General features: G+C 39.9%; 1 protein-coding gene and 1 long non-coding RNA gene across 2 annotated transcripts; one reads left to right on the top strand and one right to left on the bottom strand.

The window, feature by feature from the left end:
• The first annotated feature begins 1092 nt into the window (after window positions 1-1092).
• On the top strand, window positions 1093-23071 carry LOC101710059 (pantetheinase). Its single transcript, XM_087187909.1, is given in 10 exon segments — window positions 1093-1326; window positions 1328-1421; window positions 2852-2979; window positions 9761-9884; window positions 9887-9961; window positions 10485-10776; window positions 11787-12142; window positions 21366-21540; window positions 21869-21872; window positions 22624-23071. Coding segments are annotated over 10 exon segments (1518 nt in total). The 5' UTR covers window positions 1093-1231; the 3' UTR covers window positions 22799-23071.
• LOC147824926 (uncharacterized) lies at window positions 22949-25205 on the bottom strand. The gene is made up of 2 exons (XR_015441490.1): window positions 24560-25205; window positions 22949-24232 (listed from the first exon to the last, which is right to left on the bottom strand). It is a non-coding gene; the product is annotated as an uncharacterized LOC147824926 (long non-coding RNA).
• Between the last annotated feature and the right edge of the window lie 502 nt (window positions 25206-25707).

Raw genomic sequence — 25707 nt, 5'->3', positions numbered from 1 at the left:
AAACTACAGTAAACCTGTACGATGACAAGTATAGCTGCTTAGCTAGTATTGATCCGATAGGGAAATGAGTTACATAGCAAGGATACATAGAAAAATAGATGTTTTGGGGAAGGGATGGGACCAGATGCTCTGGTCACTCACCTGGGCCACTGATGCCTATCTGGGCTTACTGGACCAGGTGGTGCTAATTACAGAATAATTTGAGGTTACTGTTTATCCCTTGGGGAAGCATGTAGGCCTGGCCATTGCATTTTTATCTTGAGGCCTGGTCTTCAACAGATGAGCCTCCAGCCACGATTCTGATATTTTTATTTCTTTTCTGCTGACTTCCTCCAGTCAGTCAGTCCCTTTCTATCTAACTTAGCTGCCTATAATAAATCACACATGCTAATCTATGTTGAAAATCTAAGACACATGAGTTACAAAAGTTCATATATTGAAATCCGGTGCCTCGGAATGTGATGTTCTTTGGAAATAGCGTTGTTTGTGATTTGATTAGTTAAGGTGAGGTCATACTGGAGTTGGGTGAGCACTAAATCTAATGACTGTTTTCCTCATAAAAAGGGAGAATTTGGACACTTAAGATACAGGGAAAACACCTGCTGAAGAATAGGAAGCTAGCCACGTGTGAGCCCAAGAGGCAGGCCCAGACCCATTTCCTTAACGAGGAACCAACCCTGCTGGAACCTTCCACCTTCGCACTTCTAGAACAATACCTGTTTTTTTGGTACCCAGATCCAACTCAGCACCTTGTGCTTTTGAGGCAGGCGGCAGCACCACTGAGCTAAATCCCTGGCCCCAGAACAATACATTTTTGTTGTTTACACCACCAAGTTCCTGGAACTTTGCTAGGTAGCTCCTACAAAGCTAACACCCACACATTTCCTGAGTTCCGTCCCCCCCTCCTCCCAGATCATCTTAGCAGGAAAAGGGACTTGTGTTGTTTCAAAATAGTATGAGGACATGACATTTTCTGAAAGTTAGCTTTTTCTGTTCTGTTTTCTCACTACGTAGTTCAGGCTGACCTCAAATCCACAGTGATCCTCCTGCCTCGGCATCCCAAGGGCTTGGATTACAGCGATGTGATTGATCTGTCACCACGCCAGGCTGAAGATTAGCTTTTGTAATTTATCTGTAAGAGCCTAAATTCTGGAAGTCATGTGACTCAGTGTGCTTTCTTTGTACAAATAGCAACACATGTCCTGGTTTTCAGCAGTCTTTGGTTTTCAGCATGATTCCTTCTCAGTTGCCGGTTTCTGCAGCATTTTCGGTTCTCTGTGTCATAAAAGTCAGCTCCCTGGATACTTTTATAGCAGCTGTTTATGAGACACCTAACACCGCTGTCTCCTGAAGAGGCGTTGGCATTGATGAATCGGAACCTGGATCTTCTGGAAGGAGCAATCGAATCAGCAGCCAGGCAGGTGGCATCTCTCCTATCTCTCCAGTGCTAAATTCTTTGGGAAAGATGGCGAGTCGGGGAACAGGGTCCTGGTGAGGGTCAGTAACATTTTTGGATGGTATATATGTATCAGGACAGCCAAGATCTTTGGTTACGATTAGAATCCAACTTTCTACTCACACTGTTATTAGAGCAAGGACACTGGTCTGCTGCCCTAACAGTGAGAACATGGTTAAGAGAAGAACATTTTGGTCAGCACTGAGAAGCAGCAGAACCTTGAGGAACTCACTGTCAACTCAGCATCACTGGGAGGGTAGGGGACCAATGGGGCAGGGACCCGGTGCTGTTCTTGGAGTTTTAGTGGCCTGGTGTACTCTTGGCATCCTAAGAGTTGGTAGGTTTTCAGGTAAATTGACAAGTTGGGAACTATTACACCCAAGTTGCAAGTTACTTACTAGTGTGTATTATATACTTCATATTTGATTCTAATTACAAGATAAAAGTGTATATGTTAATTTATGGTAAGACCTTGAGTTGAATGATTAAGTTTAAAGCAAATCATACAGTCTAGGTGAGTGGTTTGGACAGCTATTATTTAAATAACAGTTGTAGATCAGGGATAAAACAGGGATGTAGAAGTGTGACAAAACTCATAGGTAGGTATGTGTGTCTGTATACATGTATGTATGTATGTATGTATTTACAGTACTGAGGCTTGCAGGGTTGAGCCCAGGTAGCACTGAGCTATACCCTAGCCCTTTTTAAAATTTTACTTTGAGACAAAGTCTCATCTAACTTGCAACCCTCATGCCTCAGCCTCCTTAGTAGCTGGAGTTACAAGTGTGCACAGCCACACACAATGAATATTCAATATATTGTCGTGCATATTAAAATTTAAAAGGTTACCAGGAGTTCTGAAGTTCTTTTTCATGTTTTGTCCAACTGTTTGCTTAAAGGCTACAGCAGCTTGTCAAGGTGGCTCTTCTAATCCGGAAGTACTTGTAGGTCAGGCAACCCATGAGAAGCCCTCCTTGTGAGGAGCAGGAATCATGTTTTCAGGGTACAGTGGCAGGGAAGCTGGGGTAGAAGAGGAAGTTAATAGAGCACTTGAGTTACAAATCACTCCTGACACAGCCAGGCACAATGACTGGTCAAAGTTCAAGAACAGGACAGGTCTGGGGAAGAGCTGGGCACACAGTTAATGACTGCAATGGCTGCCGGAGCCGTATGTGTCCTGGAAAACTGTCCATGTCTATGAAAGAAAGAAAGAGTCATATAGAAACTACAGTGGCAGGATTAGACACTTAAAGTGTTTGGGAAAGGACAGGGAGTTATAAAAATACAGAAAACAAATGGTTAAGAGTTGTTGGCCTCCCAGTTTTTCCTGCAGCACCTGCCTCCTTTGATTTTTGTGTATTTGAGAAAAGTGTTCATTAGCTATGTATTTGACAGGGTGCACATATTATTGTGACTCCAGAAGATGGTATTTATGGCATCAATTTAACCAGGGAATTCATCTATCCATACTTGGAGGATATCCCAGACCCTCAAGTGAATTGGATCTCCTGTGATAATCCTAACAGATAAAGAAATAAAACATGAAAATTTCCATCATAATCATCACATTGTTTTATCTGGGAAAATGTTGTGATGGCCATTGTGCAGGTCCTGTGTTAGCTTTCTATCACTGAAATTTAAAGATAAGGAGGGGCTTCCTTGTGTCATTTTACCATTTGCTTTCTATGTGCCTCGTACCTGTTTGTCTCTCATTCTCTGCATTACTGTTTTCTTTTGTATTTAGTTGATTGGTTTTGTAGTGAGACATTTCGATTTGCCTTCTCATTTGCTTTTCTGTATATTATTTTATGAATGCAATAACTTTATTTACTTTTTCTATGTACACTAATTAGATTTTTAAAATTTTTTTCAGAACCGTAAATATATTTTAAATTCAACGGTGCATTTTAGATATACATAACGATCACATTTATTATAGGGAATCTGTACCTGTACATGAAATATCTTGCTTCTCCTTTTTTCTCATGCCCTTCCCCTCCTTTCAACCCCTTTCCCCTCCTTCTTTACAGAAGGTTTGTTTCCATTTTTCTTTCTATTCTCTTTTTCTCTTGTCCCTGGTCTATCTTTGTTTTGCCTTGTCATCCTCCTCACCTCCCCCTCCTTTGTTCCCCTTTCTATTTGAACACATTCTTCCCATTTCCCAATATCTATTTTACATTTTGGTCTTTATTTACACTTTTGGTTTCTTGCACCAGAGAAAGTGTATATTTAAACATGTGTAAGATGTATTTCCCTTAAGAGTGTGGTCTCAAGGTGCATCCATTTAGCTAGAAATGTCTCAAGCTTATTCTTTTTTATGGCAGAGTAGTACTTCATTATATAAAAAAACCTCATCTTCTTTATCCTCTCACCATCCGTTGATGGGCATTTGGGCTGTTTCCAAGATTTAGCTATTACAAACTGTGCCGCTATAAACATGGGTGTGCATATATCACTGTGGTATGATGCTTTTAATTCTTTTGGGAAGATAATAGAAAGGGAACAGCTGGGTCAAATCAAACCTCTAGTTTTAGGACTTTCTAGTTTAGGTTTCTCCATACTGATTTCCACAGTGGTTGCACCAGTCTACACTCCCTCCAACAGTGAAGAAGGGTTCCTTTTCTCCCACAGCTCCTCTAGCATTTGTTATTTGTTGATTTCTTGATAGCAGCCATTCTTTCTGAAGTAAGGTGGAATCTCAGCGTTGTTTTCATCTGCATCTCTAGAATGACCACTGAAGTTGAACATTTTTTTCATGTTTGTCATTTCTACTTCTTCATCTGAGAAATGTCTATTCATTTCAGATGCCCATTTTTGGACTGGGTCTTTAAATTTGGGGGTTCTGATTTTTTTGAGTTTTATATATTCTAGATATTAGTCCTTTGTCTGAGAAACAGCTGGCAAACATTTTTAACACAATGTGGGTTGTTTCTTCACTTGGTGCTTTCTTTTGCTGTGCAAAAGCTTTTTAATAAGATGAGATCCCAGGTGTTGATTTTTTGTAATAGTTCCTGTGCAATTGAGGTTTTAGTCATAAAGCCTTTGCCTACACCAATGTCTTTAAGAGTTCTTCCTATTCTATCTTCCTGCAGATTTAGTGTTTCTGTTTTAATATTTAGATCTTTGACCCATTTTGATTTTAGTTTAGTGCATGGTGAAAGATATGGGTCTAGTCTTAGTCTTCAGCATGTGGAAAACCAGTTTTTCTAGCACCATTTATTAAAGAGGCTATCTTTCCTCCAGCGAAGGTATTTGGCGCCTCTGTCAAAGATAAAGTGGTTGAGTGTGTCTGGAGTTGTTTCTGCATCCTCTAGCCTGTTCCATTGATCCTTGGGTCTGTTTTGTTTTGGTTTTTTGCTGTTTTTTTTAATCACAGTAGCTTTGTAGTATAATTTCAAGTCAGGTATTGTGATGTCCCCTACCTTGCTTTTGTTGCCCAGAATTGTCTTTGGTATTCTAGGTCCCTTCTGACTCCAAGTGAATTTTAGGATTGTTTTCTCTAATTCTGTGATATATGCTATTGGTATTTTGATTGGGATTGCATTAAGTCTGTATAACAATTTTGGAAGTATGGCCATTTTCACTGTTTTGGTTTTTTCCTACCCAAGAACAAATGGTATTTTTCCATTTTCTGATATCTTCTTAGATGCCCCTTTTCAGAATACTATAGTTTTCAATGTAGAGGTCTTTTACTTTCTTTGCTAGATTGATTCCTAAGTATTTCATTTTTTTTTTGGATGGTATTGTGAAAGGTGTTGTTTGCCTAATTTCTGTTTGTTATTTGTGTACAGTAATGCTATTGATTTTTTCATGTGGGTTATTTATTATACTAGAACTTGAAAATGAGTTGGCAGATGTCTGTAATCCCAGCATTCTAGGAGGCTGAGGCAGGAGGATTGAAAGCTGGGGCCTAGCCTGGGCAATTTAAGGAGAACCTGCCTCAAAAACTTAAAAGGGCGGATGGCCTAGCTCGGTGTGGAGCCCTGTAGTCCCTGCACCCAGGAAGCTAACCTGGGCTACCTGGTGAGACTCTCTTGAAAAAACAAAAAGAGAAAAATTTATAGCACGAAAAATGCACACAACGCACTCGTTAGGAGCGCCTTGGTAGCAATGTTCAGTCTATCTTCAGGAAAACTCCACCGGCGTTCTTAAGAGAATTACAATCACAAAGGCAAATCCTACCTTGTTAGAAAAGCCTGGATCTCAAGTTGTCCCTGCCACAGTCTCGGGGCAGAGACCATGCTTGGAGAATCGCTCTAGCCCGGATCCATGCTTGCCCGCCCTCGTCCCTGGTGCTGGACCCCTGCCTACCTCTCCAGCCCAGCTGCCGACCCGGCCGTGTCCTTCCTCTCCCGTGCCTCGCCTTCCCTGGGGCGCAGACCCAGCGGGCCTCGCCTCTCCCCTGTCTGCCGCGCGTCCTCCCGGGCTCACCACTGTCTCACTTAAGCGATCCTGCGCCACACCATCAAATGCTCGTCTCCCCTCGCGCCCGTGTTCTGGGCGGAACGTTTCGCTCCAGGTCAAGGCAGCGCCCGCCCGGCGCCGATTACTCGCAGAGCGCGGCCGGAAGCGGCAGGTCGTGAGGGAATAAAGTTGTGGTCCAGTGCTTCCAAGCGGGTTTCTCTTTCATTCTACCCCTTCCTAAGCACAACGAATCTCTGGTCATCTCTGCTCCCTTCCCGTTACCCCGTCTCCCACACGTCTCAGGGACGGCGAGTCCCGTCGGAGCATCCCGCAGAGAGAGAGAGAGACCAAGGCTATGGATTTTTTGAGTGCTGACTTTGTATCCAGCTTGGCCACTGAATTTGGTTATCAAATCTAGCAGACTTTTGGTGGAGTTTTGGGAGTCTTCTATGTAGAGTATCATGTCATCTGTAAATAACGATACTTTAACTTCTTCCTTTCCTGTCCTTATTTTTTTTAAATTTCTTTCCTTCTCTTATCTAATTCCTCTGTCTAATGTTTGCAGAACTATATTGAATGAGAGTGATGATAGTGGGCATCCTTGTCTTGTTCCAGATTTTAGAGTGAAAGCCTTCAGTTTTTGCCCTTTTAATATGATGTTGGCTGTTGGTTTGTCACAGATGACTTTTATCACATTGAGATAAAGACCACCTATTCCAGTTTTCTATGAGGTTTTTTTTTTTTTTTAATCATGAATGGGTATTGGACTTTGTGAATGCTTTTCCTGCATCTATTGAAATGATCATATGTTTTTTGTCTTTAGCTCTCTTAATATAGTGTATTACATTTATTGATTTGCATATGCTGGACCATCCTTGGATCCCTGGGATGAATTCTACTTGGTCATGCTATATAACCTTGATGATTTGCTGCATTGTTTTTGCCAGTTATCTTATTGAGGATTTTCACATCTATGTTCATTAGGGAGATTGGCCTGGTAGTTCTCTTTTTTGGTTGGATCCTTCTCTGGTTTTGGTATTAGGGTAGTGCTTGCTTTCAGGAATGAATTTGAGAGTATTGCTTCCCTTTCAATTTCATTAAAGAATTTGAGGAGTAGTGGTAATAAGTTTCCACATTTCTTGTAGAGTTCAGGAGTGAGTTCATCAGGACCTGGGGTTTTCTTTGTTGGTAGGTTAATTACATCTTCAATTTCATTAACTGACATTGGTTTATTTAGAATTTTTGAATCTTCTTGATTTCGCTTTGATAATTCATATGTATCTAGAAAACTGTCCATTTCTTCTGTGTTTTCCATCTTATTGGAATACAAGTTCTCACAGTAGGTATTGATGATCTGGATTTCTGCAGGATCTGTTTTGATTTCACCCTTTTCATTCCTAATTGCATGGATTTGAGTCTTTTCTTTCCTCTTTTTGATAATGTTGGCTAAGGGTTTGTCAATTTTATTTAGTCTTTCAAAGAACCAACTCTTTGATTAATTGATTCTTTGTATTGTTTTCTTAGTCTCCATTGCATTAATTTCTGTTCTGATTTTTATAATTTCCTCCCTGGTATGAGCTTTGGGCTTGACTTGCTCTTCTTTTTCTAGAAGACCTTGACGTTCAACATTAGGTTGTTTATTTGAGCTTGCTCTGATTTTCCAATATGGGAAATCACTGCTATAAATTTCCCTCGTAAGGCTGCTTTCATTTTATCCCATAAATTCCAGTATGTCATATTGGCATTATCATTTAATTGTAGAAACTGTCTAATTTCTTCTTTACTTTCATTTGTGACCCACTGGTTGTTCCGGAGGATGATATTTAATTTCCATATGTTTATGAAGTTTTTGTGGTTTCTTTTGCCATTGATTTTGAATTTCATTGCACTATGGTCTGATAATATGTATGGGATAATTTCAATTCCTTACTTTTCTGTACATTCTGTAGCTATTTGCACCACAGTTCCTGTGACAATCAAAGTGGATTGAAGGATTAGTAAGACAGTTCTGGGTGTGTCTAGGTAGAGCATTGACGTGTGACCATGGGTTAGGGCTAGGATCAAGTTTAGGTTTTAACTTGAATAACATCAATTGTTTATATATGTCTCCTATCAGTTATTAATTTCACAGTTTACATCTTCATTCATTGTATGCCCCAAAATATATAAATAATTGTAATGAACTGATCTCTTAAATTATATAGGAAACAAATTGTGGGGTACAATTGTAGTTGTAAGCTAATCTTTTTTCTTAAGATAGTATACTCTTTGTAAAAAACAAAAACTAGAGTTACAAATGGAAGTTACAAGTGTACTTGACTGTGTATCTGCTTATGTATACACCTTTACTGAGATTATTATTTCTTTAAACAGCTTTACTCTCTAATCACCTTTCATTTTACCCCAAAGAATTCCATTGCCCATTTCTTATAGAACAGGTTTAGTGGTAAAAAATTCCCTAGTTTTTATTTATCTGGAAATATCTTAATGCCACCCTCACTTTTAAAAGAGAGATTTTCTGGATATAGGATTCTTGGTTGGCAGTTACTTTTTTCCTTCAGCACATTAACTTTATATATACATTTGCTGCTTTCTCCAAAAGTTTCCAAAGTTTCTGATGAGAAATTTCCAGTAATCTTATTGAAGATTATGAGCATGTTATGAGTCACTTTTTTTCTTGCTGCTTTTGATATTCTCATTGTGTTTTGGGCTTTCAATTGAGTGTGGTACATTTCAGTGTGGATCTTTTGTGCTCATCCTGCTTGGAGGGTTGTAAGCTTGTTGGATTATTCATGTCCTCTTCAAATTGGGGAAGTTTTTGACCATTATCTTTTCAAATAATTACTGTTGTTTCTAGAACTCCCACAATGGATATTTTTGGTTCATTTGGTGTTCCACAGGTCGCTAAGGCTCTATTTCCATTTCCTCAATTTTGTTGTTGTTGTTATTTCTCAGACTTAATAATTTTACTTATCCTGTCTTCATGACCATTGATTCTTTTGTCTGCCAAATCTTTGAATTCCTCTTATTTTGGACTTCAGTGGTAGTGATTTTTCAGCTCCAAAATTTCCTTTTGGTTTTCTTAGGCTTTTCTTTATTGATGTTTCTTTTTTCCTTTTTTTCAGTACCGGAGATCGAACTCAAGACCTTGTGCTTGCGAGGCAAGCATGGTGCCACTGAGCTAAATCCCAGGCCTGATATTTCAATTTTATTCACACATCCTTTTCTTGACTTTGTCCACATGTTCCTTGAGCATTTTTAAGACTGTTATTTTAAAGTCTGACTTGCAGAGCTACCTCTGGTCTTTCTCAGGAATAGTTTCTGATGGTTTGTGTTCCTCCTTCGTCGTTGTCGTCGTCGTTGTCCTCCTCCTCCTCCCCCCCTCCCTCTTTCCCCTCCTCTCCCCTTATTCTCTTCCCCCTTCCTCTTCCTCTTCCTCCTCCTCCTCCTCCTCCTCGCCCACCTGGGAATTGAACCCAGCGCCTTCACACAGAGCTACATTCCCAGCTGTTTTAAAATTTTAAATTTGGAGTCAGAATCTCTCTGGGTTACTAAGTTGCCCAGGCTGGGCTGAAACTTGTGATCTGCCTGCCTCAGCCTCCCCCATCACTGGCATTATAAACATGTGCCAGTCTGCCCAGAGCGCTTCTCATCTTAATCTTTCTCTTCTACCTATTGTTATTTAGAATTTTGGGTAGTTTTTTTTCTTTTTTGGTACCAGGAATCGAACTCAGGGTGTTGCGCTTGCCAGGCAGGTGCTATGCCCTAAACTACACCCCCGGCCCTGTTATTTAGAATGTATTTTTGTATATAGGAAAAAATCGGTTCAGGCCGTTATCATTCTGAATTAAGTTAAGAGCTAAGCTTGATTGAAAATGTTTGTCTTCCAATAAAATATACCAGATTTGGCCACACCCCGGTAGAAGAAAGTTTCGGCTGCCTGGCCAAGGACAATGGTATCTATGTGGTGGCAAATATAGGGGACAAGAAGCCGTGCAATGCCAGTGACCCCCAGTGTCCTCCCGACGGGACGGCCATTACCAGTACAACACCAAGGTGGTGTTCGATTCTCAGGGAAAGCTGGTGGCCCGCTACCATAAGGTAAAAGGAGCGCACAATCAACAGGTGTTTGAAGGCTTAATGAGTTAGTGGGCAGGAGGGGAAAATTGTTATAATTGGTAATAAGGATGCTTTAGAAACAGAGCAGGAACAAAACACGAAAAGAAACGAGGAGGTGTGGTAAGACTCTTAGAGTGGGTGCCTAGGAACTCATTTACCAGCCTGGCTTGGCCTTGAGGCAAGAGAAGCACAGAAAGATCTCTGCTTACAAGAAACAGTTAAGTATCCTGGGCAACAGAGGTTATGTGTTTCACTCCTGTATCTTTAAAGTTCCAGATGGTCTGTAGAGATAAGGGTGCCATGTGCATATCGGCAGGGTGCAGATTGAACTACAGGCTCCATCTGACTGTAGGGGCCTTTGGCTCCCCGTTTCCCTGTGAAGACAGGATTGTAGGTGAAACTGGCACTGCCTACCATTCTTGAGCATCCACTTTTCCAGGCACAGTGATATCTAAATCAGCATCTTAAAAGGGTTTCTTTTCCTTTAATCTTCTGTTTATCCCAGCAAAACCTTTTCATGGGTGAAGAACAGTTCAATACACCCAGGGAGGTTGAGATGGTGACTTTTGATGCTGCCTTTGGAAAGCTTGGCATTTTCACGTGCTTTGATGTTCTCTTCCATGGTCCTGCTGTCGCACTGGTGAAAGATTTCCATGTGAACACCGTACTGTTCCCCATGGCTTGGATGAATGTTCTGCCACATTTGTCAGCCATCGAATTCCATTCGGCCTGAGCTATGGGCATTGGGGTCAATTTCCTTGCCTCCAATTTACATAACCCTTTGAGGAGAATGACAGGTAAAGTGTGGCCTTTAAGACTCAGTTTTTAAAAATCATCTTTTAATGACTAACATGTACTCCTCAATACAATCACTTCTGACTTTTCTGACATTTTTTGTACTAGGGATTAAACCCCACACTTTGCACTGAGCTACATCTGCAGCCACCCCCACCTTTGGAGTTTTTTTGTTATTGGTACATGCTTAATGATCATATTCATCATAGGGAATTTGTACCTGTACACAATATATTTTCTTTTTTCCCATTCCCCTCCCCTCCCTTCAACCTTTCTTTCCTTTCCCATTTACAAAAGCCTTGTTTCCATTTTTCCTCCCATTCGCTTTTTAAAATAATTTTCCCTTCCTTCCCTTTCCCCTTCCCTTGTGAAAATGTGATTTCATACAACGGAGTACTGCCTAAAGATGGATAAGCTTGAGACATTTCTAAGTAAATGGATGCACCTCAAGACCATAATTTTAAGTGCAAAATATTGGACACACAAGTTTAAATATTGCATTGTTTCTCTCGTGTGAGAAACCCAATGGATAAATAAGAAGCAAAATGGAGGATAGCTATTGGGAAGTAGAAAGAACATCCACAGCCCTTTATAAATTTTATTTTGAGTCAGGGACTTGCTAAATTGCCCAAGCTGGGCTCAAACTTATGATTCTCCTCCCTCAGCTCCTGGCGAGTTGAGATCGTAGTCATGTAGCTTTCTATCCAACTCTTGATTTTTAAACATCTAGCAAGTGACATGCTGTAGAATTAATCGCAATCTAAATTATTGTGTAGATTTAGTTTTATTCAACTTGAGTGTATACTCCTTTTCTGTTTTTACAGAAAACTTTTTCTTCCTGGAGTCATATTTTATTGGATTTTGTCTCATCTCTCTGACTCCTTATCAGCATATTTTACTAAAATTAATAAAATATATGGCTTATAGGAAATGAAATGATAATTTGAGTTTACAATAACAATAACAACTGTGAAGTACCTTTCACTCAGTACTTCCAACTGTTTACTTCCAGGAAGTGGCATCTATGCACCAGATTTTCCAAGAACATTTCATTACAATATGAAGACCCAGGAGGGAAAACTCCTGTCCCAGCTGGATTCCCATCCATACCGCCCCGTAGTGAATTGGACTTCTTATGCCAGCAGTATAGAAGCCCTCTGGACAGGGAACCGGGAATTTAAAGGAACTGTCTTTTTTGACGAATACATCTTTGTGGAGCTGAAAGGAATCACAGGAAATTACACAGTTTGCCAGAAAGATCTTTGCTGTCATCTAAGCTACCAGATGTCTGAGAAGAGGTCAGATGAAGTTTATGCCTTAGGAGCATTTGATGGGCTGCATACTGCTGAAGGACGCTATCATCTACAGGTAATGTTTGGGGTCAGAAGAGTTAGGACATAAAATACAGATGCTTAGGTAAATTGGAATGTTGGATAAACAATGAATGCTTTTAGTGCACTATAAGTATGTCCCACTTTAGGGAATATATCTGTACTATTTTTTTTTCTTTATTTGAAACTTAAATTTAGCTGGGCAGCTTGTATTTTTATTTGCTAAATATTGCAATTCTAGATGTCAGTCCAATTTTAAACTGGTTGGAAAAAAGGCATAACACTCATTTGCAGTATCAACATTAAAAGTTATTCAAGTTACAGATGATTTTGATGGATAATTAAGTACTTACTCCTTGCCTAAAATTTAGACATTTTCTTTCTTCACTAATGCTGCTCTTGCTGTATAAAGAGCTTGACTCTAAATATGTACTGGAGACAGCTGGAGTTGCGTCTGGGGTTGTTCACTAGAACAGTTTATGGCTGCAGATCCTGATGTCTTGTAGCCTTGACATAGAGAGCGAGCTACCATAGTGTGGTGAGACAGGTCTTTGTTCTTCCTTGCCCTGTCCCCATCCTTTCTCACTCAGATAATTGCAGTACCCACCTAACAGAGTTCCTAGGGTCAGCTCAGCTCCAGCCACCTCATGCCCTGCACTATTATTACAAAAATCATGCAAAGCTACTTCTGATTATATCACTTTCTTACAATTCTTCACTGACTAATTGACAAGTCAAGTTCCCAAACCTAAAAGACTCACAAAGGCTTGATGTGTGGTCCCCTCTTCCTCTCTATCCCCTTCTTTCCTCTCCATTCACACTTGTCCTGGCTTGTGCCACATCGATGCATTTGTCTGTCTCCAGTTTGCCAGCATCTGCAAAGTGTGTGGATGTTTGCATGGTGTTTTTCATAATGATACTCAGTTATTATCCTCACTGTGACACTTCTGCAGCACCACTGCCCCCTCCACCTGGGTTGAGCACTTTGCCTGTGTGTTCCCAGAACATCATATGCTTAGTTTCATCAAACTCGTTTTATGTCACATTACTCACATAATTGTTTGAGATCGAGTGCCTTTGAATGCTGGAGATACTGACTGCGTAACACTGTGCTTGGTTTATGGTGAGCACTCTAGCAATGCTTGTCTGTTTTTACAAACATTTATTGAGTACCGACTATGCTCCAGGAAGACGTTCAGTGGCAATGATAGGAAGATGAGTAAACATTTCATGCCTAGTATAGTAGAAAAACCTTCCAATGGAGAATTTCAGTAAAGGCTGACAAGTGATAAGACATAGTAGGCACATTTTGCTGTAAGAGGAATAAGGACTGAACTGAGTCTAATTTGAGGATTCAGGGCAGTTTCTGGAACTGACGCTATTATCTGGGTAAAAGAGAGTGGAGGGAATTCTAGTGTGGGCTGGGAAGATGAACAAGGATGTGGATGTGTGGAAGACCCAGGCGTGCAGGAAGAGCAAGTTGTTCAGTGTTGCTTGGGCATAACGTGAAAAGCAAGGGCTGGAGGAGGATTAGCCTGGCCCCAGCTTCATATCCCCTACGCTCCTACCTGGTGTAGTTAAGATCTGTACTTCATTCCACTGTTGGCGGTCAGCTGTTGAAAGGTATTTGACAAGGGAATGGTATGGTTGGATCTGCTTTTGAACAGACCATTTTGACACACTGCATAATTTGAAACTAAGATTAAAGAAAAACTAGATAGAGTAATAAAATGGTCCTATTAGGCTGTGGACCAAGATGATGTTAGTAGGAATTAAATGTAGGATATAATGTAAAGAAATATTTAGGAAACTGAACTCAGTGGCTAATTTGATATGAGACCAGAAAGTAGAATGAAGGGTCTAGAATATGCCGGGTTCCTGGTAAGAGTAGCCAGGTGGATGAGATGCCTCTGAGAGATCTGGATGCTAGGGGAGTGAATCAGGTGCAAGATGCTGAGTTTATTTTGGGACTAGCTAATTTTGAAACATTTACAGGACATTCAAATGGAGCCACTCAATAGGCTATTTATTTTTTTCCAGTTCCAGGAATTGACTTTAGGCTATTGAATACATGAATTTAATGCTCAAGGGAGATTGGACCAGGAAATACTCTTTTGAGAATCAGCAGGATACAGGTGATGATTAAATCTCCAAAAATGAATGGCTTTGCAGAGGAGGCTACCCTGTTTCCCCCAAAATAAGACCTAACCAGAAAATAATTAGCTTTGAAAACTGGAGATCGAAAATCGCAGCCCCAGTCACCTCGCTTCACCTGCCTTTACAGAGTAGCCGCCGATCAAGACAAGAGTGAGGTATAATGTTCTGCATGACACTGACCATCGCCATCATAATGATCAGCCCTTATTTCCCAGTTAGGTCTTATTTTGGGGAATCACGAGTATGTGGACAATGAAAAATCATAGTAGAAGCGGAGCCTTTAGGAACTCCAGTGTTTGGGACAGGAAATAGAAGAATAGGAATGTGCAAATATGATTGAAAAATAAAAGAGTTTACAAAGAGAACTTTTGTGGACTCCCAAAATTGTAGATACTCTCAGGTGGAGAAGTTGGGAGGCATGTTTATGAAATATGTTCAGCATTATTGGCATTAATGGGTACAGTCCTGGTGGAATATCATCAGCTCCCTGAGTGAAACACAGGTGATAGTGTTTGAGAAATGAAGTTATTGAGAGAATGAGTGAATTTTTCCCCCAAAATACTTTGAGACAAGAAAAAGGGTAACAAGACAGCACTAGACAGAGACTTGTAGAGGTTTTGTTCCTTTCCAACAGATGACAGAGCCTTGATTATCTGTTTAGGCCTAAGGGAAGGCGCAGCAAAAGAAGAAAGGACACAGACAATAAGAGGAATCAATACTCTAAGGCATCAGAGGAAAGAGAAAAAATAGTATCACCAACCAAGTACAAAATTGAAAATTTGTTAAAATTATGTTGTCAAACAATATTTTTTACCATATAAATATCATCATGTATTATAATGGCATGTTATATTTTACATTAGATCTGTGTATATATGGTATTTTATTATTACCATCTAAATTTTAAAAAATAAAAAATAGGTGATTTTTTGTGATTATATTTTTATTATTTATTTATTTATTTTATTTTTTTGAGGTACCAGGGATCGAACTCTGGACCTTGTGCTTGCGAGGCAGGTGCAGCTCCACTGAGCTAAATCCCTGATTATATTTTTAAGTAAAAATAAAAGCTATCAAGTGACATAGCAGTTTCTTGAGTCCTCCTCTTTCCTTTCTCTCAGTATTGCCCTATTTGTCTGCCCCCTTTCCCCAGTCATGGGCCCCATGGAGGAGAGCTCAGAAGTCCCTTTTTGGTGGTGGGAAAGAGGGCCTCTCTGCTGGGTAAAAGCAAGCCTTCTGAGGTTATTTCTGGGCAGTGACCTCCACTGGCACCACACATATCATAGAATCTGGAATTTTCTAATTTTAGAAGAATTTTGACATTAATATTACCAGCAGAGTCTGGGGCAACACCCAGGATAAAACACATAAGTCTGTCTATTGGAAAACATGGAAATATTCACCCAAAATATCTTAAATAAATACATTACAGCCTCATGTTTATTCCACCTTGATTTTAATGTCAAATGGTTTAGAAAAATCCTTTGTTTTCAGGAAAGTTTAGATGTTGGTCTTGAGGATAAGGGATTTTGTTATTGAATAATATTGATACTCTTTCAAAGTCTAATTATGATCCTATGTTAAGAAAGCAAATACTATTATCATAAAAGCTACTTCTTAACTGAAGGAAAGAAGAGAAAGAAAAAGAAGTAAAGATGAAATAAACCCCTGCCTTGTGTCACAGGTTTTCTAAGTGTTGCATGGGTACAGGATTTTGTAAGAGTTTTAACGATGTGGCGAAGGAAGGAAGGTGTGGCATTTTCTATAGAGTAGGGAGTGGTAAAAGTTGGGTAAACCAGACTGGAGAGCTTGAAGGAAGTGAAGATTTAGAGCAATTTCTATAGCAGTGTGGGAGATGGAACAGACTGAATAGTTTAAGGAATTATAGAGTAAATCAAAGCAAAAAAAATAATAGAAAAAGAAGTCAATTATTTTTACCAAATACACTTAGAGGTCTTCTTCCATAGATTATTACTCTTTGGTCTCTCTGTGTCCTTTCCCTAAGGTCAAAGTCCTCTAAATGACCAGTCTATGGGGTTTTGGAATATAAAATTTGTTCCCCAATGATACAAGAAATTAGTGATAAAACATCTGCTAAAAAACACAGTTCAAATTCAGGGACTTGAGTAATATGTTAACAAGATGGATTCTGCTATCAGAAAATCCTGGGCAAGTCTTTGTTTCCCCATGTACTAGCACCCTGGCCTTGGTCCAATCTCTGACCTCTTTAACTCTCTACTTATCTTCATCTATACCATGTGGATCAATTCTCATTTACCAAGTATTTATGTAACGCCTGTCATATACAGGCACTTGACACAGGCTGGAGGCGGCAAGATGGGTAGGAGAGATGTGATCATTGCCTTATAGAGCTTGTGTCTAAAGGGAGTATTGGTAATTATTGAATAGGAAGTTAAGACGTTGCTATTTAATTTTGGTTGTGACAGATGCGTCAAAGGAAAAGTACCATATAAAATTAGAGCCTATCACTGAAGGACCTAACTAGTCCTGGAGAACGGGTAATAATAACACCCTCTGGATTTGCCCCTTTCTTGCCTCTCAGTACCTTATGCCTTGGCTCCTCATACTCAGGGTTTCTCTGAATCAATTCTTTCTAGGGTTTTGCGGAACTTTGATTTAATAAGTACATTTAGTGTTAAGCACTGTGATTGGCATGAGGGGTCCTCAGTAAATGTTAACTTTTCATATTAGGTAGTTGAAAATAAACATAATCTTTTAATCACCATCCCTATGTCACCAGGTTTCACTCAGGTCAACACTGGCTATATTCAAAATAACTGCTTATTCAATTCTTTTCGTGCTTTAGTCCTTCTTAAATGTCCACTGTCTTCTCCCTTCTTGCCATCTGGATTAGTTCTATCCCTTCCAGCCTCATTCATTTTAAATCAAAGTAATCACAGACATAATTAAGAAGAAAAACAGCATTAGAGACCTATAAACCACTAGTTCTCTGTCTAATCTGCCCCATTCTCCTTTCTGGAGGCAAGCAAACTATTTTGAATCATGTGTGTGTGCGTGTGTGTGTGTGTGTGTTTGTGTGTGTTACTGGTCATCACAGTCAGAGATTCTGTACCACTGAGGTACATCCTCAACTCTGTAGTTTTTGTTTTGAGACAAGGTCTCCCTAAGTTGCTCAGGCTGGCTTCAAACTTGTGATCCTCCTGGATCAGCCTCTAAGCACCTGGAATTATAGGCATGCACCACTGGCCAACTGCAGTTTTGAATCTTTTAGAGGTTGTTTTTCTGGAATTTATTCTATATTTCTAAATAATACAGCTATGTTTTATTCATAAATTTTAGTTCTACAATTCCTTTATTCTTTCATTTCTCTTTACATCCAAGACTCTCAACCTTTTATTGCCTGGATTTGTTCTAAGTAATTCATGTACATAGTTCATAACATAAAATAGCACAAAAAATGTAACAGTTGTACTGTTTCCGGTCCTTCTAATTCTCCTTTCTAGGGGCACTTCTGCTTCTTCCTTTTTTCAATTGCAATTCATTTTACCTAATAATAATTCCATTTTTTAAAATGCAACATTTTTGGTCATTGTGTTTCATTTTTTGCCTGCATAGAGGAACATTTAACTCTGCTATATTGTTCTGTCTGCATCCCCTCTGCCATTCTTTCAATATAACCTTTATGTATTCAATATGTACTATTTATATTGTTATGACTACATAAATATCATTTCAAGTAGCATGTGAGTGTTGTATATTCCTTTTCTCTTTGTTTTTTCTAAAGTTATTAATTGCCTTGCCTTTACAATTTACTTAATTTTCTTTGACTTTTTTGCTTTAAACTCCCTGTACCTTCCAGTAGTATCTCAGAACAATTTTCCTCCAAGGGTGTTTTTACCAGGTAATCCTAAATTAAAAATAATTGAATTTTGTCTGCTTTTCTTTTATTCTTTCTGTAAATGGTTATCTTGCAACTTCTTTTCCTATCTCCCTAGGAATTGTCTCTTTCCTTTTTTTCTGAGTTCAGAGTCCCCGTTTCTTCCTCCCAGCCTCACTCGCTCCTTTCTCCAATCCTCCAACACGCTGTCTTCTTCAGTCTACTGCTCCATTCTGACCCAGCTGCCCCATATGCCTTATCCTGGACTCTCCCTTTTCCTGGGGAAGATTCTCCTTACCATTCCTCTGTGTGAGTTTCCTGTTCCCTGCCTTTCTTGGTTTTGGTTCATGCGCTCTTCGTTTTACTAAATTTCCTCAAAAAGCACGATTGGGAGGTAAGTTTTTTGACACTGAAGTGTCTGAAAATATCTTTCTCTTAAGTTCAGGTAAGTGCCTGGTTATGGACTAAAGTAGTTATAATTTTCCTTCTGTTTTGCTGTATGTCTACTGAGAATTCTGAAGTTAGCCTGCTTCCTGATTTATATGTATATATCTTTTTCTTATGTACTCTCCAGAATGCTTGCAGAATTTCCTTCTCTTTTTCATTTTTCTGAAATTTCCTCATTTTGGAAATCTAAATGCTCTCGTAGATTTGTCCTCCAATTTTCGTATCTTTTTTTTTCTTTCTTTCTTAAAAAAACAATTTTTTTTCTTTCATGGATGCAGTGTTTTCTCTTTTATCTCTGAGGCTATTGAGAAAGAAATTTCCTGATAGCCAGGTGTGGTAGTGCACATCTATAATCCCAGCATTCTGGGAGGCTGTGGCAGGGGCATTATAAATTCCAGTTCATTTTGGGGAATTTAACGACTTAGAGAGATCTGGTATCAAAATTAAATACAGAAAAAGGGTGGGGGATGAGTGTGAAGGCTCTGGGTTCAAGCCACAGTAACACAGAAAATGAAAAAAAATTCTTGACATTACTTTCCTCTAAATAATCTGTATTTCTTTCCTTCCTTCCTCCTCCCTCCCTCTCTCCTTCTCTTTCTTTTCTTTCTTTCCTGACAAAACAATGTATAGTTAGAATTAGCCAGCTAAACTCAATTTAGATGATCTCAGTTCTCTTGCCAAAATCCAGTCATCATGATCAGGAGTCAGTAGAACATATGCTTTCTTCTCTCCACCAGGGCTGGTCAGAGTATTGACCTTGGCCACATCAGTGTGGTACAGCTTCTTCACAGCTTGTTTGATCTGATGCTTGTTGGCCTTGACATCCACAATGAATGCAAGCATGGTTGTGTCCTCTGTCGTCTTCGGAGCTGACTCTGTGGCCCAGGGAAACTTGATAATGGTGTAGTGATCAGGCTTATTTCTTTTGGATGTGTTCTTCTGAGGGTATTTGGGCTGCCTTGCAAACCTCAGTGGCTTGAGTAGCTGGAAGGTTGGTGACCTTCAGATCTTTCTCTGGTTGTGGACACCTTTCAACACTGCCTTCTGGGTCTTCAAAGCCTTTGCTTTGGCTTCAGCTTTTGGGAAGAGCTTCCTTCTTGGTTTTTGGCCCCATCTTTGTAAACAGGTGTCTCTGGTTCCTTTGTCTTTATTTGCTTCTTTTGCTCTCTCTTTCATGTTATAAGTTTTCATCAGATACTAGTAATGCCTGAGGACTTACCACAACCCAACTGAAAGTTCTGAGTGTGTGGCTACTACATACTTGCCAACCAATCTTGAGCTTCACGGTAGGGTGATCTAGCTGTATCTTTTGTTAGGTCAATCCCTGAGGTAAGCACCTTTAGAAACTTCCTCTTGGGATTAAGTTTCAGGTTTCAGGATCCTTCTAATTTTCTTCCTGTACAGGGTTCTTAATTAAAGTAGAAACACAGGAGGCACAGGTAAAATTGGAGTTCAGATAAACAACTTTTTAAATATAAGTATATCCCATTCAATATTTAGGATGTACCTATGCTAAAAAATGATTCGCTGCACTACAAATTTCATTTTTGGTGATGGAGATTGAACCCAGGGCTTTTCACAGGCTAGGCAAGGGCTCTACCACTGAAGTATATCCCCAGATCTGAACTTACCTGACTGTCCCATCCTGTATTTTATCTGGTATCTCTACTGCTGAAAGATAAATCTACTGTATTTAAGCATTTATAGAGTCAGCCTGGAGAAATGGCCTTGCAGGGTGCTTGTAGGGGATAATGGAGGGAAATATTTTTAACATTCAATATGATTTTATTCATGTAATGCCCATCAACTGTGTCATTCATATTTCCACCTAAAGACCACCTGCTTTCCTCCCTGGAATAAATTATGTCTTTTATTGGCATGTAGGAGTGTCATGGGCTCATTTGTCATGGAGGACTTAGTATCTAAGGCATTCTTGCAACTTTCCACTAATTTCTCTTACTTTAGCCACCATAATGTTATTCCCAGCTCTGAGGTGCCAAGTGGTCCAGTGATGGCATTGTCTGGACACCCTGCGGTGTGGGTGGGGTTGATTCTTGGCCTTCCCCACCTCCAGTTTAGGATTGGGTTTCTTAGGTCTGCTGAGTCAGTTACTGTTTTTTTACATCAACTCCTCAACTTCTGAAACTGCTGCGGTCTGTCCTATTGTCATACCCTGTGGGTTTATATCTTTTTTTAAAGCTAGTGTTGCATTTTGTAGGTTAATAAGGGAATAAAATTGAAGCATATATTACTTCTTAGAAGTTACTTAGAAGTTATTTTTCTCTCATCTGAACACTGTTGCCCTGAAGTGCCTGCCTACCATCTGCAAACGTGCAGGGAGCAGATGAGCTAGATGCTAAAACTTTAGTCTGACAAGAGGTGAAGGTGAATTGGAAGATGCTATTCAGGTCTAGTTGAGTAAATGCGGGTCTTGCTTCTGGAACCTTTCCATCTGTATAGTAAGATGACTTCCTTAGTTAAATTTTATATAGAAATACCTAAATAGTGTAGTGAAAGAAAAACTTAATTGACTTTTTCAGTCTTTGCTCATATACAAATATGTGACTTTTTAAAATACAGGGTATTTCAATTGCTTTTCTTATGACTTTTTTTTAAAGAGCAGCTAGCATTAAATTAATTAATTAATTAAAAAATTTCACCACAGCTTTATTGAGATGAGATTAACAGGAATGGTATGGAGGATATGATACTTTGATATATACATTGTGAAATGACTAGATAAAGCTAATTACATGTACATGACTTTCTCTGACTTTTTGATGCTTTACTTCTCTAGATTTGCACCCCGCTGAAGTGTAAAACCCCTGATATACAGAGCTGTGGTGGCTCAGTTGACACCGCTGCTACCAGGTTCGAGATGTTCTCCCTCAGTGGTACTTATGGGACCCAGTATGTCTTTCCTGAGGTTTTGCTGAGCAAAGTTCAGCTTGCACCCAGAGAATTTCAGGTAAGTCTTTTCTTGATATGACAAATTAATTTCATAAAAGTAGAAGCACTTCTTGACATCAAAACCTCACCCAAGTGCTTCCAAGTATTGTAAAAATCTCCAATTGGAAAGGATCAGATTATCTTTGTGGATGAGGAAGAACACTGAGCAGGCTAAACTTCTTGCCTAGAAGTCACTAATATGATAGTGTGTCCTTGGATATAAAGAAATGAATCTTATTTAAGCCGTAGGGAGGAGGTTGAGCTGCTCATGGTCTATCAAGTAGGAAGAAGATTTGAGGCTAGTTCAGGACCAGTCTCTGCAGAGAATCCTATTAGAACCATGAGGGGGAGGCAGGTGGCCTGGAGAAGATAAAGGGATCCCTTTCCTCATGTGGGTGGAGGCCCCATGTGACCATAGGGGAAAAGGAGAGAAGGAGGAGCTGAAGGAGAGAATTCGATAGTAGCTGGTGTTGACAAGAAAACACAAACTGTAAACCCCAGAAGTAAACGCTTGTCTCACGTGGGCTCTTCCCAGCCACATCCTTCCACTGAGCTCTGCAGATTCTGCTCCCATTCCTCTTCTCTGTCAGAAACCACTGCCGGGCCTGGGGACCATGGGAAGCCTGGGAGGCGAGCAGTGAGTGACAGGAGGAGGCGACAGATGCTCAGTTCAGACCACCCCTCCATCATTCACTTCTGGTCATTTGGCGGAGACTAAAAAATAATTTATCTGAAAGAGTTAGATTTCTGGAATATCAGTTACAAGCATTTCTGTACTAATCAATCAATGCCAGTCCCATAACTTCAGTTTTTCAAAGTATGCTCTGTGTTTTTCAAGTATTTCTAAAATTGCTGTGTATGGTGTGTGTGTGTGTGTGTGTGTGTGTGTGTGTGTGTGTGTGTGTGTGTGTGTGGTGCTGGGCATGGAATCCAGGCTTTGTGCTTGCTTGGCAAGCACTGAGCTACAGCTACAGCCCTTCAAATATTTCTAACAGGTCAGAATTTGGCCAGCATTTGTCACTGGCTTTTCTTCATCTTACAAGGACAGTGTCATCGGACTGTGTATCTTAAAGGTCCACTTCTCTGTGTCGCACTTAAGTGATGAGTGATGAGTGCTTGCTGAGCCTGCAGCCAACATCCAGACCTGTCTTGACAGTCACACTGTTTGGGAGGTTGTATGACAAGGACGGGGCCTCAAATGCCTCACCCAACCTCGCAGCCCACTCACTAAGAGTACTGTTAATACTGATAATACCCATTGTATATTCATTATGTTGGTAGGATATTTACATTTATCTTTTATTTGGGATAATTTAAAAATGATAGATGAGTAAAGGATTAGTCTGGGCTTTTGCTAATAATAAACTCTAATATAAATGAATGATTAATACACATTTCTCTTTATGTAGATAAACAGACATGGCAGCAATATAAGCTTAATATAATATATATTAAGGTAAATTTTTAAAACTGTGGTAGAGAATTTGTCTTGGAACTGAGGTATTTGTACCAATTGAGTATCAAACATGTATTATGCAGAAGAAATAAAAATTTCAGTTAAAAAGCACATCAAAAATTACCATAATATACTTACAAGAAGCCTAAATCCATTATCACTTTTATTTGCTCTCTTATTCAGTTCTGCTTAAGATTTCCAGAGACCATTTCCTCTGTTAGTGATTTACCTGAACAATACATTTCAATCCTCTTATGGGCCAAATAGTGTCCCCTGGATTAGTTAGTTGAAAGCCTTAGCTCCCAGTACCTCCGAATGTGACTGATTTGCAGAGTATTTGAAGAGATAAAATGAGGTCACGAGGGTGATCCTAAGTCAGTGTGACTGATGTCCTCATGAGAAGAGGGAATTCAGACGCCATGTACAGAATGGAGACTGCATAATCCCATAGAGGAGACTGCTGGCTACAAGCCAAGGAGAGACATCTTAGGAGAATCCAAACCTAGCAACCTGTGGATCTTGAACTTCTAGCCCCCAGAATCACGAGACAATAAATTTCTGTTGTCCAAGTTATTGGATCAGTGGCACTTTGTTAAGGCAGTCGTGGCAAACTAATACGAAGTTCTGTCTTCCCTTCCTGCTTGTCTTTCACCGTCCTCCACCATAGCCAAACGCTTGCTTAGTAGGAACATCCAGCTCGCCCGAGTGTCCATGACTCCAACAGAGACTTCCGGGGGAGAACTGCTGAAGCCTTGATAGTGAAACCACCAGAGCACTGGATGTCCTTAGGAGTTAGGAACTGGAAAGTCACAGTGTTGATAGTAAGTATTAAATGGAGCATCACATGTCCTTTTTCAGTAACAGCAGAATCTCTCGGCGTTGTGCAGCTTAGTGAAATATCCTTGGCATCATACATCCCTCAACTGATACTACCCCCGTGGCACAGATGTCTGTCACACCCTCTATGCAACGTGCCTTTCTCCAAGAGCAGTAGGGTACTTCAGAGTGACCTGTATCACCAGCCCACTGTTTGGCAAGACATGCCTTTTGTGGCAGACACAGTTGTTGATAATGCTATCTCATCCAAAACATATTTAAGTAAAGGCCATCTTGTGCTTTTGTGTGGCATTAACTAATTTTCTAAGAAAATAAGAAAGGCCACTAGGTGTATAGAAAAAGAGTTACTCAGGGCCAGGGATTTAGCTCAGCAGTGCCGCAGCTGCCTGGCAAGTGCAAGGTCCTGAGTTCGATTTCTGGTACTGGGAAAAGAAAAAAAAAGAGTTAATCAGGGTAAGCCTTAGTAATGTCATCTAATATTAATTAAAAACAGAAAACATGCTGATTGTCAATGATAGGCTTAAAATATTAAGAGCTTCAAATAATCAAGTGCTTCTTTTCTATCCAACATCAGCTGTATTTGTCACCCACTGTGGCAAAATAAATTACTACTGTTGTAGGATCTGGAAGGGGCTCATCTGGGTTTCTCTGGCTCAGGGTGCCTTGGAAGCCACAGTTGAGCTGTGACCAGGGCTGCCGCCATCTCGAGGTTCTGCTGGGGCTGGAGAATCTGCTGTAACCTCACTCACATGGTGATGGTGGCCCCAGGTCCTTGCTGCAAGTTGGCCACTGGTCTCTCTTCCTTCCATATGGGCCTCCCTGTAAGTTGCTGGAAGGTTTTCACAGAACGGTAGCTGGCTTCTCCCAGAGTGGAGAGAGAGAGAGCAAGAAGGAGAGAGACTGGGTGGAAGTCACAGTGTTTTATAACCCAATCACAGACGTGACGTCGCTTCTGACCTTTGCCAGTGGTCACGCAGGCCAGCCAGGAAACAGTGTGAGAGAGAATGATGCAAAGGTGAGGAGGCTCAGGGAGGTGGAGTCCCTGTGGGCTGTCACACTGCCAGCTCCTACAGTGAATGCGTGACTTTGTTTATATATGTCTGTATCTACTACATAATTTTAAAAGATGCAGTTCTTTCCCTTTTCTTTTTGCTATGCACTGTATATCTCAAAATATACTAACATTTGTATCCTAAAAGTACTATGCCAAAGAACTTTCTGGGATTACATTAGATAATTAAATTAGATAATTAACGATCTGTACTTTTGACCCATAGTAAAATTTTAAGTTCCAGAATCAATTCATAAAATGTTATCACTGGAGAAAAGGGCCCTAAAAACCTTATCATATTTACTGAATTGGCTGAGTTTTTTTTAAAGTAAGATTTTCTCCAGAACAATCTCTAAAATATATATTTTTAAAAATTAAAAAATGGCTCAAATGATTGCAGTGTTCTGGATATCAAAAAGAATACTGAAAAAATTCAATTAAAAAATCATGTCAATGCCAAGAGCTGCCCTAAAATACCTCTCTTGGTGCTTATATGAAGACTCACAGCTCATCCCTCACATTGTATCTGTTTCTCTAATCTGTGGATGTTCTGGGCATTTTCCTTATTCTCTGCCTCACTTTCATGTGTGTTTCTGGAAAGACTGTGAAATTCTTAGATGAGGAATATATCCTGCATCTATTACTAATTCTGAGGCAGCACGCACTAGTATAGCGTAGGATTATTGCTTGGAGTACTGAGAGTGCAGAAATAAATCTGTGTTTAATAATATTCATACCTGTATGCAAGTGGTATAATTAAAGTGAAATTGAGAAAAATAGTAAGTATAGGACATGGTAACTCTAAAGAGTACTTACATATGATGACAAATATCACTGGAACTTAAA

This window comes from Heterocephalus glaber, unplaced genomic scaffold (genome assembly GCF_053883595.1).
Source record: "Heterocephalus glaber isolate CG9 unplaced genomic scaffold, H.glaber_assembly_v1.0 deba00001523, whole genome shotgun sequence".
In the NCBI taxonomy this organism is placed as follows: domain Eukaryota; kingdom Metazoa; phylum Chordata; class Mammalia; order Rodentia; family Bathyergidae; genus Heterocephalus; species Heterocephalus glaber.
The sequence above is the reverse complement of the archived record's forward strand: the minus strand, read 5'-3'. Positions and strand labels throughout refer to the sequence as shown.